This window comes from Lytechinus pictus, chromosome 3 (assembly GCF_037042905.1).
Source record: "Lytechinus pictus isolate F3 Inbred chromosome 3, Lp3.0, whole genome shotgun sequence".
Lineage (NCBI taxonomy): Eukaryota > Metazoa > Echinodermata > Echinoidea > Temnopleuroida > Toxopneustidae > Lytechinus > Lytechinus pictus.
Genome location: NC_087247.1, coordinates 7,816,193 through 7,831,530, shown reverse-complemented (window position 1 = coordinate 7,831,530; position 15,338 = coordinate 7,816,193). Strand labels below are relative to the sequence as shown.

Sequence of the window (15,338 nt, the reverse complement as noted above, 5' to 3'; positions counted from 1 at the left end):
CTAGGTTAAGATAAATTGAAGTTATCGCGTTTACAAGGACTTCAGAAGGGTAAGATAATAACACGTCACTGTGATCTTGATCTTTGACCTTTCAACTTGAAAATCAATAGGCTTGACTGGGAACCATGCTAGTATCAAACACACCAAGTTATATGAGCCTAGCTTAAGTTAAACTGAAGTTATCGCGTTTACAAGGACTTCAGAAGGGTAAGATGAAAGCATGCCACTGTGACCTTGACCTTTGAACTTTTGACCTCAAAATCTATAGGCTTCCTGGGATCCATGCTGCTGTAGTATCATACACACCAAATTCTATTACGTAACATTCGTATAAGTCTTCAGAGGATAGCATTTCCCAGGTGTTAGGCAGTGAAATTCACACAATGGGATTCAAAGCAATCAAAATTCCACACAGGACCAGTTCTCTATAAAAGGCCCTAACCAATGAATAGGAACCATCTTTTTCAAGTGTGACGGCAGTGACTACACATCTTTATCTTCATGGTGAGTATTGAGGAGACGTAAGCCTACGGTCTCCTTCAGCCCTGCTCTCCGTTGGGGAGCAGGCATGGAAAGCTGCCTGGAGTTGAGTTAAAGCGGCAGCTATCATGGCAGTCTCTGATTTTTTAAGGCATGCGAGTCATGCTGACTTGGGCAGGAGGGCTCCTCCACCCATATTTTTGGTATGTGAGCCATACCTTTCTACATCAGGGCGCTGCCCTACACTGTTTCTTCATTAGGGCGCTGCCCTATCTTTTCTTCTAGAAATTTCCGTGATTCAGCACACCTTCACATCATTATAATGATTTACTCTGTAAACTCTTTGGTTTATCGAATTAAGCCGTATGCTGATATGACATCGAACCATGTCACTGATTTGGATTGCGATCCTTACCCTTATTACAGCCTTACTTTGACTTCAATTCGTCAGAATAATAAAATTGCTTCCAACTTTTTCTTACTTGGCATTGCCAAATTTTCTACAATACTCGTTCTAATGTGTGGTTAGTATACCAACCAATAACAGCAAATGTGCTGGACCAATGGATTTAATTTAACCCTTCTTAAAATTGTTGTCGAGTAATTGCTATATACACGCCTATATTCCAATCAGATTGTGTACAGAAGAATTCAATACGACACCGGAGCACCGATAATACTGATGGTCATGGCCAACTGTGTACTGGATTTACTTGTATTAGTTAATACTGCTCTGACAGTAGATTTTGTTTCACCATCCCAAAGATGGAGAGTTTCTTACTCTATAGATGCTACAATTCCTTTGCCATAAATTGGCATGAATCTTTCGCCACATCATAATAATGGGTGACATTCCCGGACATTATGAACATGTGTATCTATGTATAAAACTTGTTACGCCTACATTTTGAATTATCCCTCATAGGAATTTTTTACAAGAACCATTTTCGTTTAAACATGTTTAAAAAGCATCGATTTGGAGTATAAACTGACATTGCTATAACATGGACTGGCGCAGGCCTCTCTTTAAACCTAGAGTACATTGTACACAAAAGGCATTTTGCACAACGCAGGGAATCTTCTTCACTGCTTATAAAACGATGATTGATATGCTCTTGTGTTAAATTTATAAACAAATTAAACAGTTGTACCAAGAGCTTCACAAAGCGATATTATCGCTAGATATCTCTCAACTCGCGTGGACAATGCTTAGACTTACTACTGTACCATTTTACATATTCGCATAACCCGATTGGTTAGTGGCAAATTCATAGTCATTTGAATTGTTTTTAAGCTGGGAACAGCCAAGTTTTGTCACGAAATTCAACTATCATCCATTTGTTGCTTCTAATATGAAGCTTTACATTCCTCATAGGAAAAAAAGCATGATAAAAAATGCTTCATTAATACATGTTAAATGATTATGGATCTGGAAGGAACTTCATGTTGAAATGAAAATTTTAATTGCCAAGATGCAAATCTCATTGTCTGAGGTTTACCAGACAACAATAGATAATACACGCAAAATTGTTCCAACTAGTAGTTCATCCGTGCGAGGCGCTTATATGAATAGCTCATTAGAATATTCTTATATTAAAAGAGGTAGCTAGTACATTTTCACCAGACTTTGTAAATGGGCTACATGCCCAAGCCTGAACATTATTTTGCTGATAGACCTTCCCATTTATTCATGTTGTCCTTGACAACCTACATTGAAGATTTGTCAGACCATGGACCTATATACATGTAGATGTATTCTTGTTATCTATTCATTGAACAATGAAGATTTTAATTAAAATGATTGAACAAGGATAATTTAAACAGATCGGATTTCTAACTTGACAAAGCACCTGATTATCCTTTCCAACGCAAGCCGTTGATTTCCGAATTCCCGAAGTGTACAAGTTGGATTAAGTAACCTTTAAACCTTTCAAAAGTTTAGAATGTATGCAGACATACATTCCGACAATTTTGGTATTGGTAAAAACACTGGATAGAGATCCATTGTTTAATCAAAGTTGAAATTTCTTCCACCCTGTACTCATCTTGCACAAGACTATCAACCATGAACCATCAACGTTGTGCCATGCAAAATTATACAATATGCTACCAAGAAGACTTAACTATATAAAGTAACTTTATATAATACATGGATTCCAAAGAGAACTTTTCATGAATGTTAACAATCAGTCATCTGATATAAAATATTTTATAAGCCATTATGATCCCTAGAGGATGCTGCTTTGATTTGTACATTTGTATCGCTGAAATTGAGTTTTTTCATTACTAACTCCTCGATCACGAGGGAAATACACACAAAATAAATGAACTTGTGGTGATAAATAGTTTGAAGAAAAAAAAGAAAAACAATAAAACTGGGGTTTCTGGAAGCGAGATCTCGAGGTCTGTTTTACAGGGGAAAGTTAAACATATCTGACTTGGCACATCTAGGACCTAACCTGGTTGGTTCTTTTACTATTTACATTTTATTATTCAATCAGACGACTATTTTATGTCATGTATAAAAAATTGGAGATCGAAGTGTCATCATTTTGGACTTGTATCTCAAATTAATTTCTGACAATTATCAACATTAAGATTCATTACTTATTTTGCCAGTCAATCATGTATATACTCCAACCGGATAGTCCACAACCTATGATTGATCTCAATCACTGCTAATATTGTTAGCATGTTAATATGTGTCGCGATCATGTTTTGTAAGGTATCTGACCTACTAACTACCAACATAAATGTTGAGGAATCAATTTTTTGCACGGCACCTATGCCCTAGAACAATATTTTTAATTAAAAAAACACGTTTTTTTTTCACAAACAAATGAATACCAATATCATTAACTATTCAAATTGATATGTATGTTTGATTAGAAGAATAAACTCCAACATTGCAAGCTGTGCTGTAAACTACACCCTCGACCACCACTATGTTGATAATCAAGTATTATTGAATTAAGGCTATTTACTGCCTACAAATCCTTGTTCAACTCCCTGTCTCAATTACAGTATTTGACAGCAATATAACTCTTTATCAATTGTAATGATAAAATTTATTAGTCGAACAAAATTTGAAAACATGAAATTTCATTTAATCTAAACCATGGTTATCAAGTCTATAAATCTTTCAGGAAGCTTTTCTTTTGAAGTATTCTTACATCTAAGTTCATTACAGCCTTTTATGGACTTCAAATTCGGGAGAATATCCTTTTACTTGGCACACCAAATTACAAGGAAGTTTGATTCAATTTCATTGTACCAAATTGTTAAATGTTAATCTTTTTGGGGCAATCATAAATTATATCTTCTTATTTTGACGTCAATAATTCTGCTCTTCTCTGCTGACATCAATTACGTCCAGCGTGCTCAAACGCTGAATGAACCATCCAAATTTCACTTTCAAGAGTTGTCATGAAAGTTATTTTGTACGATGAGAAAATTATTTGAACATCACTACTTTGTTCTCTTCAATTATGAATTCTTCTTTGTTGATTGCTTTTTCTAAACTACTCTTCTCAGGTTAAAGGTGCGCAAACATGACAAAGAGTACTGTCTAGTATTCACCCATTGGAACCCCCTAAAAACATTTAGTAAACTTGTCTCAGATCAAAAACTGAATTAGTTTTTACATTTTATACCATCTGACCATGATGCCTCAGTAATTGTTCCGCGTTTCATCAATAATTAACTACGTCCTTCACCACTAAACTTTTGATTTGATCATACAGAAATATTTTGACTTTTGATATCTGAAGCAAGATATTATTTTCATCCTATAGTACGATGAATCTTCCAACATTAGTTATTCTTATCTTAAACGTCGATTATTATATATGACTCTTCCAGTGAGGCCATTTTCACCTCTACTGCTGATATAGAAAACCTTAAAATGATATAAAATTATTTGAAAATATTTCACATTTATATCAATGGATTATATAGAAGTATGATATCTACTTGATTGGAGATAATTTGCAAGATGAATCGATGAGGAATATTTCACTGATTAATTTCCTCGCCTTCATTGAGAAACAGTTTATTAATAATTATATAAATATAATCATTGGCTGATTCAGTGTTCCTTAATTACATTTTCATAATGTCAATTCATTCTGAAGTGTTATAAATATTTCTAGTTTGGCAAGTGGCAACATCGTATGACCACGTTGAGATAATATGATCTTTATGAGATCATTATGGGAGATAACTTTCAAATTGTTTGAAATTGACTTCTGATATGTGGCTTTGAACATGCTATCCTCTGAAGACTTATACGAATGTTACGTAATAGAATTCGTAAATTATACAAATAGTATGAAGTATAATTAGAATTCTATTAGTAATAATGAAGTATAAGTCGAGGAGGATCCCACCCTGCATGACTGCATCAAAACAATTTTATTCCCTCCCGATTATGCAGAAGTCAATTTTGAGATGCAGAACTTATTTTTGGGGAATAAAGCGCTATCTATCTAGAAATAATCTATTCCGATGCACATTGTTAGTATTATTATCCCTGACTTAAGCACGAGCTCAGTGCAATCAAGGAGTTGATCCTGTCGGTACCCATTCTCCTCACCTGGGTTGAGTGCAGCATATGATGGGTATATTCATTGCAGAAGGAAAATACATCATGCCTGGAATTTGAACCCATGTCCGTCTGATTGAAAGACGAGAGTCGTAACCACTAGACCACGGCGCCCCATTCAAACACATACAACCATTTTTTTGTAAACCAAATGATTATTTGGTGTGTACATCTTGAAAAATTAATTAAGTGGATTGGAAAGCAATCTTGTTTTTAGTTGTTTACAAGATCTTTGTGTTTTGTATGATCTTAGCCGTCTTTGAAAAGATGGTTCCTATTCATTGGTTAGGGCCTTTTATAGAGAACTGGTCCTGTGTGGAATTTTGATTGCTTTGAATCCCATTGTGTGAATTTCACTGCCTAACACCTGGGAAATGCTATCCTCCTCGACTTATACTTCATTATTACTAATAGAATTCTAATTATACTTCATACTATTTGTATAATTTACGAATTATATGAGCCTAGCTTAAGTTAAACTGAAGTTATCACGTTTACAAGGACTTCAGAAGGGTAAGATGAAAGCATGTCACTGTGACCTTGACCTTTGAACTTTTTACCTCAAAATCTATAGGCTTCCTGGGATCCATGCTAGTATCATACACACAAAATTATATGAGCCTAGCTTAAGTTAAACTAGTTATCACGTTTACAAAGAAAAGTTAACGGACAGACGGATAGACAGACGGACACGGAGCGTAATACCATAATACGTCCCGTACATGTAAGATGGGTGTATATTAACAGAAGAAATTGGTCTTTTCACAAAAAATGAAACCAAATAATAACTGGCATAATTCAATACAAATGATCAATAAAAGGAAAGAGTTTATGTGGAATCATTTGTCTCAAAACATAATTGTATCTGCCATATACATGAATCCTCAAGACAATTCGTAGAGGAACCAGGTTTTAAAAGGGCAACAACATTTACAGCTCTGCCAACAGACATACCAACACAATACAATTTGCCAATCAAACTGCCGTTCTCATTTTATATAAAACTACCCCGATGCAAATTACCTTCAAGTTACCTTCAAGAGGCTGCCTCTCTAAATATACTTGGACAATGGGATTATCTATTATCCCTGCAAGGTCAGCTTTTGAGGGCAGCTTTAAGGCAAAATTATGGACTTTGAAAACCATTGTCAGAGTGTAGGCCAACTGAATATCACGTGTGTGGTATTCATGCCAAAGATAAGTTCCACAAAGAATATTTATTTCAAAACTGCAATCATTGTACAATACAGTATACAAATTTCTATTCCCATCTTTTACATGTGTTACTAAATGAACACGTTACATGTATTCACATTGAGTGGAATAATTCAAGTTTTATTTTGAATTTGAACATCAAAAAGTAATATCATACAATTATATCAACACATATTTATAAATCATAATAATTATCAAAATACAAGCAAGCATATTCAAGTTAAAGGGGGTACTTTGGGCTGAGAATAATAGAGTACCAGTAAAAATTATCAAGCAAAATGTCAAAAAATTCATCAATATCTGACAAGTATAAAGGAAGCTTTTGAATTTCAAAATTAAGCAACATTTTGTGAAAACATTCATGTACATTCTGTACACCATAAAAGTGGGCCAATGATGTCATATATCCCCACATTCCTTTTTTCTTCACTCTGCATATGAGTATCATCTCATTCAATATTCATCCTTTGAAACCAAACATACAATGTATATCGCTATAAGTGTAACAAATTTAAAGCTAAAGAGATAAGTGCCAAACAAGCTCCATGTTAGAAGTATCAAATATATTTATTGTGTTACAGGTACAAACAAATGGGAGACAATCATACGATTACTGGAATAAAATACCATCAGAAAGGATAACTGTGTTAACGAAACTGCTGGTAATAGCACAAAAAAAATATTCTGATCCCAAATCATGACTACAAGTGAGTGAATAGCATTGATGAAATACTCAATATACTATTTCACAGGTAGATCTTATCTTTAGAAATGTATGTAAGACATACGCATGTAACCAAAGAAAGGCTAAACCTTAGTCAAAAACCTGCACCCTTGACACTAAAAAGGTTGTCTAGTGTGGTCTACCATTCGTTTGCATCTCAAACACAAAGATTAGCAATTAATCGCTAAATGAACTGACCAATCAATATCAATTTTACACGCGCATTTAGTTTAAAATACTGACCAGGGACCAATTAGTGCAGTTCTTTCATATTTGCAATCCATTACAAACCTTTGTGTTACGAAGCCCAGAGCAAAATTTTAAACTTTTGTTCACTCCAAATCACATTTTGAATAGGTCCTAGGAAATGACAGGTGATATTTACATTTCACTTGGGGTATTTTCCAGACTATGTAAGAAAACTATCCCATTTATAGGGAAAGAGGCTGTTTTACATCCTTTAACCTCTCACCAGATGATTTAGAAGTAGGTACTAATCTTAGAATACAAAGCCACACCCCTGACACTCCCAAGACGATGCTTGAGATAGTACGGTCTCACCTCCTCTTGCATCTCTAAGAATGCAATGTTCCCTCCCTCTTTTCACATCCTTTAACCTCTAACAAAATGATTTAGAAATATGTACTAACCTTAGGACAGAAAGCCACACCCCTAACACTCCCAAGATGATGCTTGAGATAGTGTGGTCTACCCTCCTCTTGCATCTCTGAGAAAGCAGTGTCCCCGCCCTCTTTCACGTCCTATCACCAAATCGCTCCGCCCCCTGACCCTTCACAAGATGTGTAGGGTAAAACCACGGTCGGATGTATACAAGGTAGCTGCTGCATTCATCCAGTTTGGGTTTCAGTGAAAATCCTAGGGAGTAAAAGACAAAACATTTGGTGAGCAATGCTTGAATATAATGATTTTCCAAAAGCTCTTGTAGCATGTTCAGATTTTTCATTGTCTAATAAGTAAAATAAATAAATCATATATCAAATCTCTTAGATACCAATCTTGTTCTAAAATTTCTTGCTTCTCACTTTTCTGTGTAAAACCAAATTCTGTTATCATAAGCTTTTGGTAATCTCTCAAGCTTTATTTTCACTGTAGTTTTCACAAATTAATGGTTGCTCCCAACATCAGCTCATCTCGAAATCTCAAATTAACAAGAATGTGATCTACCAGTATTTGGTTCAGTATTAATCTATTTCCATTTCAGCTCCCAATTAAAGCTTTCCAATCACTTCTAAAGTTATCATTACTGCTGCCTACTTTCACATTCCTTTCACTTGTGACTATGAGAAAGTCATGTTTATTTCTTGTATGGTAGTGGATCGTATTTTCATAAATTCAATCATATCAAACACATTATTCTCATAAAATTCACCAAACTTTCACTATACGTACACAAATACCTACAAATTATAAGTATGTGAGAATATAAAGACTTTGAAAACGTGTTTGATAATTTTTTTTTTCATTTTTCTATTCAATAATAATAATAATATATAGCATTTATGAGGCGCTGATTTATCTAGTTTCCTATTCAATGGCGCAATTACCCCGGCTGTAGCTCCAGCTGCTAAAGGCGCTTGGTGCATTCAAGGAATTAATCCTGCCGGGTACCCATTTACCTCACCCGAGTCGAGTGCAGCACAATGTGGATAAATTTCTTGCTGAAGGAAAACACGCCATGGCTGAGATTCAAACCCACGCCCCTCTCATTGAAAGATGAGATTCATAACAACTAGACCACGACGCCCCCACAATATCCCTTATTGCAATATCCCTTTGAAAGGATGTTGCAAGTTTTGGGCGTATGAAATTATTTTCTGACGTGAATGGTGCTTGTGTTCGGTAATACAAGGCCAGTCAGTAATACAATCACTCACTATACTATCACCTGGGACTTCTAATGGCATTCATCCTTTATCTGCTCAATCACCTGTGCCTTCAGTTGGAGCATACACTGGAATCATTGTCGTATTGATATGGATAAAAAATGTTTTGTTTATCGCATCCAAGCTATAACTATAAGTAATATAACTGTCACATCCAATTTGTTTAATTACCATGATTCTATTCTTTGCTTTTCCATTGCTCTTGTTAGTTATGCCAAATTCCCTGCTTGATATACAACATTCTAACATTCAAATTTCCTATTCTAAGCCTGTTCTTTAGTTAGATGGCCTTTCCAGCTCCCAAAGCCTCCTCTCAGCTTTCACCCGGATGCATCATAAAGAGAGGTCATGGCTTCCCCAAAAACAATAAGTTCAATTATATTCATTCAGTTTCTGGCCTCAACCATATATGATGCTTAAAAATGGGAGAAAATATTAGAAATGACATCTAAAAGTTTAGCTTGCCATCCACTTTCACCAATCATTTTCTTTTTCTTTCTTTTCACCTAAAATTTGTCAATTGTTCACTGTAAAGTTTGGTCATGCATTAATTTTGTTAATATAAGATGTGATTTCTGCACTAGACATATTACTGACCCTAGACATGTTTTCATATTTGTTCATGTTTAGGGCCTAAATGGTATACAAAGTGCAAGTCCACCTAAATGACAAAAGTGAACTTGGAATGATAAGAGAAAAATCAAGCAAGCATAATGCTGAACGTTACACTGCAAAGGGATGTAGAAATAAGAAAGTTGGACATTTTAAAGTTTTATTTTTCAGAAATTGTTGTAACCACAACACAGTGGTATGCACATTACAGAGTCGATGTCACTAACTCCCGATTAGCCAAGAGTATATGACATGGTACAGTAAGTCTGCTCAGCGCCTGTTGTCTACACATACTTTGTTATGAAGATAAAATTCTAGGCCTATTAAGTAGTATACCATGTTGTTGTGTGTCCAGACAGGTTGTGTGTCCGGACGATCAATTTTAGAAAGTCATTTGGAAAAATTTACAAGTTAAGTTTCATCAATCTTTAGTACAAAATGTTAAAATATATTTTAGAGAACAAAAATGAAGATGATTACAACTAAAAAAAAAAGGGTTAAAAAATATAAAGTGTTTGGACACCCGACCCCATTATAACCTTGTTCATAGGATGAGTGCCCGACCCCCCATCCTAGTAAAAGAAGATGTACTCTAACATTAATGATCTGGCAAAAAGTAAACTTTACAAACAGCATTTTACATAGATGAAAATACATAGAGGGATTTCAGGCATTTCATGGAAACGCCTAAAATTAAACTGAAAATCTATCTACACCGGAGAGACAGGACGATGTCTGGACGGTGTCGTAAGAAGGGACGGGATCATGCGGTAACCTGTAAGATACGATAGTCTTTATAATAATAATAATAATAATCAGAAAAAAACAAAGAAAGAAGGAGAGGAACGATTTTAAAGGACACGTCGAAGAAAAAAAAGAAAATAATAGTTGGCCTAACGAGTTGGCGGTAATAGTCAAATATGACTGGTCGCCATTAATTTCCAACAAACAACAACTCTCATTGAACCCCAAGTACGGTACGGTATGCCAAGTTGGGCTCGCTGCCGCAAAGTGAACTCCCGACATGCCTGAAAAAATTGAATGGCTGCACAGTTTTTAACATTAATTCTTTTTTACTTGACATGACAGGACTTGGTCTCTGGCCTAATATTTGGTCAATTTAACAATATTAGACCCTAATAGTATATAAAAAAACACCGCTATCAAAATGGTCTGAGCGTTGACTTTTTGGCCAGAGCTGAGGCAGAGGTCCTACCACTGCGCTATGCCTATGGCATGCTATATCGTGTGGCTACCCCCCGTACCTTCCCTACACACTGTCTACATGCAGAGCCTCAACTTGCGAGTCCGAAGAAGATTACAATACAACTTTAGTTTAAGAGGACGAAAAACAAAGTCAGTTATAATGATGAAAGCGCTTTCAAATCTACACAAAATATACTGTTTATGATCTATATACCTCCCATATCGAAAAATCATCAATTAACATGTATTTCATAGGCAAAAAATAAAAAACAAAGGAAAATTGTCAAATACAATATAGCGGCGATACTCACAATTCAATCATCAGCACCGAGGAGAGGTCAATCGAGAGAACTTTTGAGGTCATGAACTTTGTGCTTATGAATATTCATTTTCCTTTAAATTGTAAACAATGCGAGGTTTGGTTCTTTTTTATATTTATATTCTGGTTGTTTTGAGATTGATTTCATTCAAAATGTTTGACACTTGCCTATATGCATTATGTGCAAGATAAGCAATCGCGCGTAGCGTAGAAGACACTCACCCCCCCCCCCCTCCTATGCATGACCATGGGCGGAATTAAATCTCTCTCCAAAGGGGGTAGGCCAGGGGGACCAGGAGCGGATGCAGAATTTTTCAAAGGGGGGCATATTTGCATGACCATGGGCGGAATTAAATCTCTCCCCAAAGGTAGGGGGACCAGGGGCGGATCCAGAATTTTCCGAAGGGGGTGGGGCACATGTTACCCCGGAAAATTTGACAAGCAAAAAAAAGTTATCATTTTCAAAAGGGGGACACACTTGGGAAAAATTTGGTTTTTTTCTACAGATTTTTATTATGGCTCTCAAAAGGGGGGAGACCAGCCAGCTTTTATCATCATAAAAGACCACAAATCGTAGGGGGACCTATCATAATGTGTCCCCCGGCCCTTTCCAAATGGTAGGGGGACTAAATAAAATTATACTAGCTGATCGTCTTTGATGGATTTTCATCAAACCTTCGCCAATATTTTTTCATATATTTTCTGCTATATAGTTTAACAATTAACTTTTGGTCAGTGTGAACTACCCCTTTAATAAAAACATTACGTTACCTTTAGATCGTCTTGCCCCTACCCTCACCTCCCCTACCAAAACATTCTGGCGTCGCCCTTGATCACAGCACAAAGAGCTAACATGCATCCCTTAATTCCTCTCCCGAAATGTGTAAACAGATATTTTAAAGGGCGGCCGGGCCCCTATGCATGAAAATTACTATAATGGTATATTTGCCAGCCAATGGTAATTACCATGGTAACGATGATCAATAGCCAATCAAAATCAATGATTCCATGAAAGTTACCACATTGGATGGCAAACCATGATGGTAATTTTTATGCAACGGGGCCCATGTTCACTCCGACTAAAAGTCGACCATAATACTAACATTTTCACCCAATTCAAACATAAAACAAAAAATTGCAGCACAGTCAAATTTTAAAAATTTACTTAATTTCGTAAACATTTAGGCTTAACATGTGTAAACAAACCGACTCTTGATTGTTCTCTAATTATTTCAATCAACTAGCTGTTTTATTTTCAATTCATAAAATTAGGAGTATTTAACAACTCCCTAGCTGTAAAGTTAAAAAATATTGTGGGTTGTTGAATGTTGTTCTCTCCTTTCTCCATTTGTTGTACTTTTGAAAAAAGATTTGTGTCTATCCTGTGGCTGGGATTGTGTGTGTGATCCACGTACCCACAAACTTTCGTGAACTTGTTATTAAAGGTCAAGTCCACCCCAAAAAAATGTTGATTTGAATAAATAGAAAAGTATCAAACTAGCATAACGTTGAAAATTTAATCTAAATCGGATGTAAAATCAGAAAGTTATGGCATTTTAAAGTTTCGCTTATTTTTCACAAAACAGTGATTATGCACAACTCAGTGACATGCAAATGAGTCAGACGAGCCGCAAGAAAATTTTAAATGCCCATTTCTTGACCCCTTTGGAAAATTTATTTGCCCTCTTAGACTGGAAAAGATTTGAAGATAGAGTTCGCATTTTTAGATTTTTTTTTAAATTTTCAAATGTATGAGATGTATTACAGCCCATATGTTTGTCCAAGGTATTTACTTTTAGGAAAGAAATCCATTCATACTGCACAAAAAATTCCTCTCAAAATAAGTTTCACTTCCCAAAATGTCGTATTGAATTATTCAAACACTCATTTCATTATCAAGCCATCTTATTATGGAATAGTCTTCAATCTAAACCTCAAAACATAAACTCCATAACCTTTGAGTCCAATTGCAGCTTAATTCTCCAATATTAAATATCTCCGATGTCAATTTCAATTATTATGTTCTGTGCATACATATTCCCTTCTTTCTAATGATGTTCGTAGTTAATTATAGTTTTGTTTATATCTGACTTCAAGTATTATATGTTCTATCATATTATGTATGTACATTTTTCTCATGTTAATTATACTGTGTATAATATATTTTCATTGTTTTTTAATATGCAGGATCCCAAGGGAGAGCAATTTTTTATGTTGATTGAGCATCCTGTTGAAATATTGTTGATAAATAAATAAACGATGTCCATCACTCACTATTTCTTTTTTTAAATTATTTTATCATACAATATTTCATTTTTTTTTATTTGACAACAAGGACCAACTTGACTGAACCAGATAGTATCGAACAATGCTAATTCCACATGTTCAGGGAGAAATTAATCGTTGTTTCACTTGACAATGAGGAGAAAATTAGAATATTTCATATTTCATGTAATAAAATACAGAAGAAATAGTGAAGGGATGACGTCATCAGTCTCTTCATTTACATACCGACCAGGATTAGCATATAACTGTTTTGTGAAATTAAGCGAAACTTTAAAATGTCATAACTTTCTTATTTTACATCCGATTTTGATGAATTTTTCAGTTTTATGCTTGATGAATTTTTCTCGTTTTATTCAAATCAACTTTTTGTTGGGATAGACCTGTCCTTTAAACAGAAAACCAATCACACAAATAATTAGGTTTAAGAAAATCTTTATCAAAGCATGGATTGTAATAATTCTAACAAGGATCACAGGTTATAAACATGATAAACAAAGTATAAACATATGAAAGACATTAACAGATTTATACAATTCAATAATCAATCATGTTTCGCTATTTCTTCTTCTTTAATATGTGGTTTCTTGCTTGAGTGTCCTGACGATTGACTATCTGTCTGACGTCAGCTCGAATCCTGTCTCTGGATAGACCTTAGACCTATGTTTCCGTCCGTCTCTTTAACTCCAGTTACTCACAAATCTTAAATCACAAATCTCAAAAATTGTCTCTAAAATATCGATAACAATATCATGTGTAAAACGCATTAGATTTTATTTACCAAGAAGAATTTTATAATTGCTATATGATGGTTTGATATTATATTGATTATGGTATAATTTCATGGGGCTGTTCAGCAAAGTGCCATCTGGATAAATTACAAAAGCTTCAAAACCAATATGCTCGTCTGATAGGCCTACTTAACGCACATTATTTAACTCTTCGAATTAAATTATTGTCCTCTTTACGATGGAAATCCGTCACAGATAGAGTGGAGTACTATTTAAAATATGGATGTACAAAGTGATGAACAATAAAACCCCCAACTATATTCAGGATATTGTGCGCCATAGAACAATAAATTTCCAAACTATTTATTCAACAAACTGTCCCCTTTATATTGAGAAACCTAAAACCGAGTACTATAAAAGATAATTTTGTTATCATGGCTCTAAAATATGTGGAATACAATACCCCTTCTCTCCGTTTAGCAAATTCACTTTATTCTTTAAAAAATGTAAATCCATATCCCTCACACAAATAATAATAATAATAACGGTTATTTATATGCGCTATACACAAAAAGTATCACAGCGCTTACAATTGTCAGAAATAAAATATAAATATAAATCTTAAGTAACAAAAAAGTATAAAATTGTATACATTAAATTGCATCAACTATTGGTGTTCTCAACTGCGCCAGATGAGGCCTGGTGGCCTCTTGCTTGCTGCTTCGTTCACCAACAATTTAAGGGACAAGCCCGGTCAGCACATCATTCACAGAAGCTCTAGTATAGCACTTGAGGCCACCAGGCCCAAGATGGGTTAGCCATGTCAAACCAAACAGTGACAGCAAAAATCATCAAAACAAATACATATCAAATAGATGAAAATAGAAAACTAGATATTTGGAAAAAGATATATGACTTGACTTGAAATATGTTTTTAAGGTTTCCATAAATACTTTCTGTTGTTATAAGTTTATTAGTGTTTTGATTTATTTTTACTTTATGTATTACATTTTTCTTTCTCATTGATTTTTATGTTCATTTTGTTGGCTATTTTTATGTATCATTGTTTTGTTATGTTTTTAATTTCTGTTGATACAGGGCCCCTTGGTCGAGCAGTTCTTGTAACTGAAAGGGCTATACCCTGTTAAAATAAAACGACAAATAAAGCATATCAAGTTGAATTCTTTTACAAATGTATGTTTCCTCACCCATCATTATTTTATAACTGATGGTGGCAATGTCTATCGACCTTGCGTATTAT

The 15,338-nt window shown here is 34.8% G+C and overlaps 1 protein-coding gene across 1 annotated transcript in view; it reads right to left on the bottom strand.

Annotated features, from left to right (window-relative positions):
- The window catches only part of LOC129257900 (uncharacterized), a 32,130-nt gene extending 21,023 nt beyond the window's left edge, over positions 1 to 11,107 (bottom strand). The window contains exons 1-2 of the mRNA XM_064096272.1: positions 11,056 to 11,107; positions 7,673 to 7,898 (exon numbers count right to left, since the gene is read on the bottom strand). Of these exons, the coding sequence (XP_063952342.1) occupies positions 7,673 to 7,747 (75 nt within the window). The 5' untranslated portion in view covers positions 7,748 to 7,898; positions 11,056 to 11,107. The remainder of the gene's footprint in view (positions 1 to 7,672; positions 7,899 to 11,055) is intronic.
- Between the last annotated feature and the right edge of the window lie 4,231 nt (positions 11,108 to 15,338).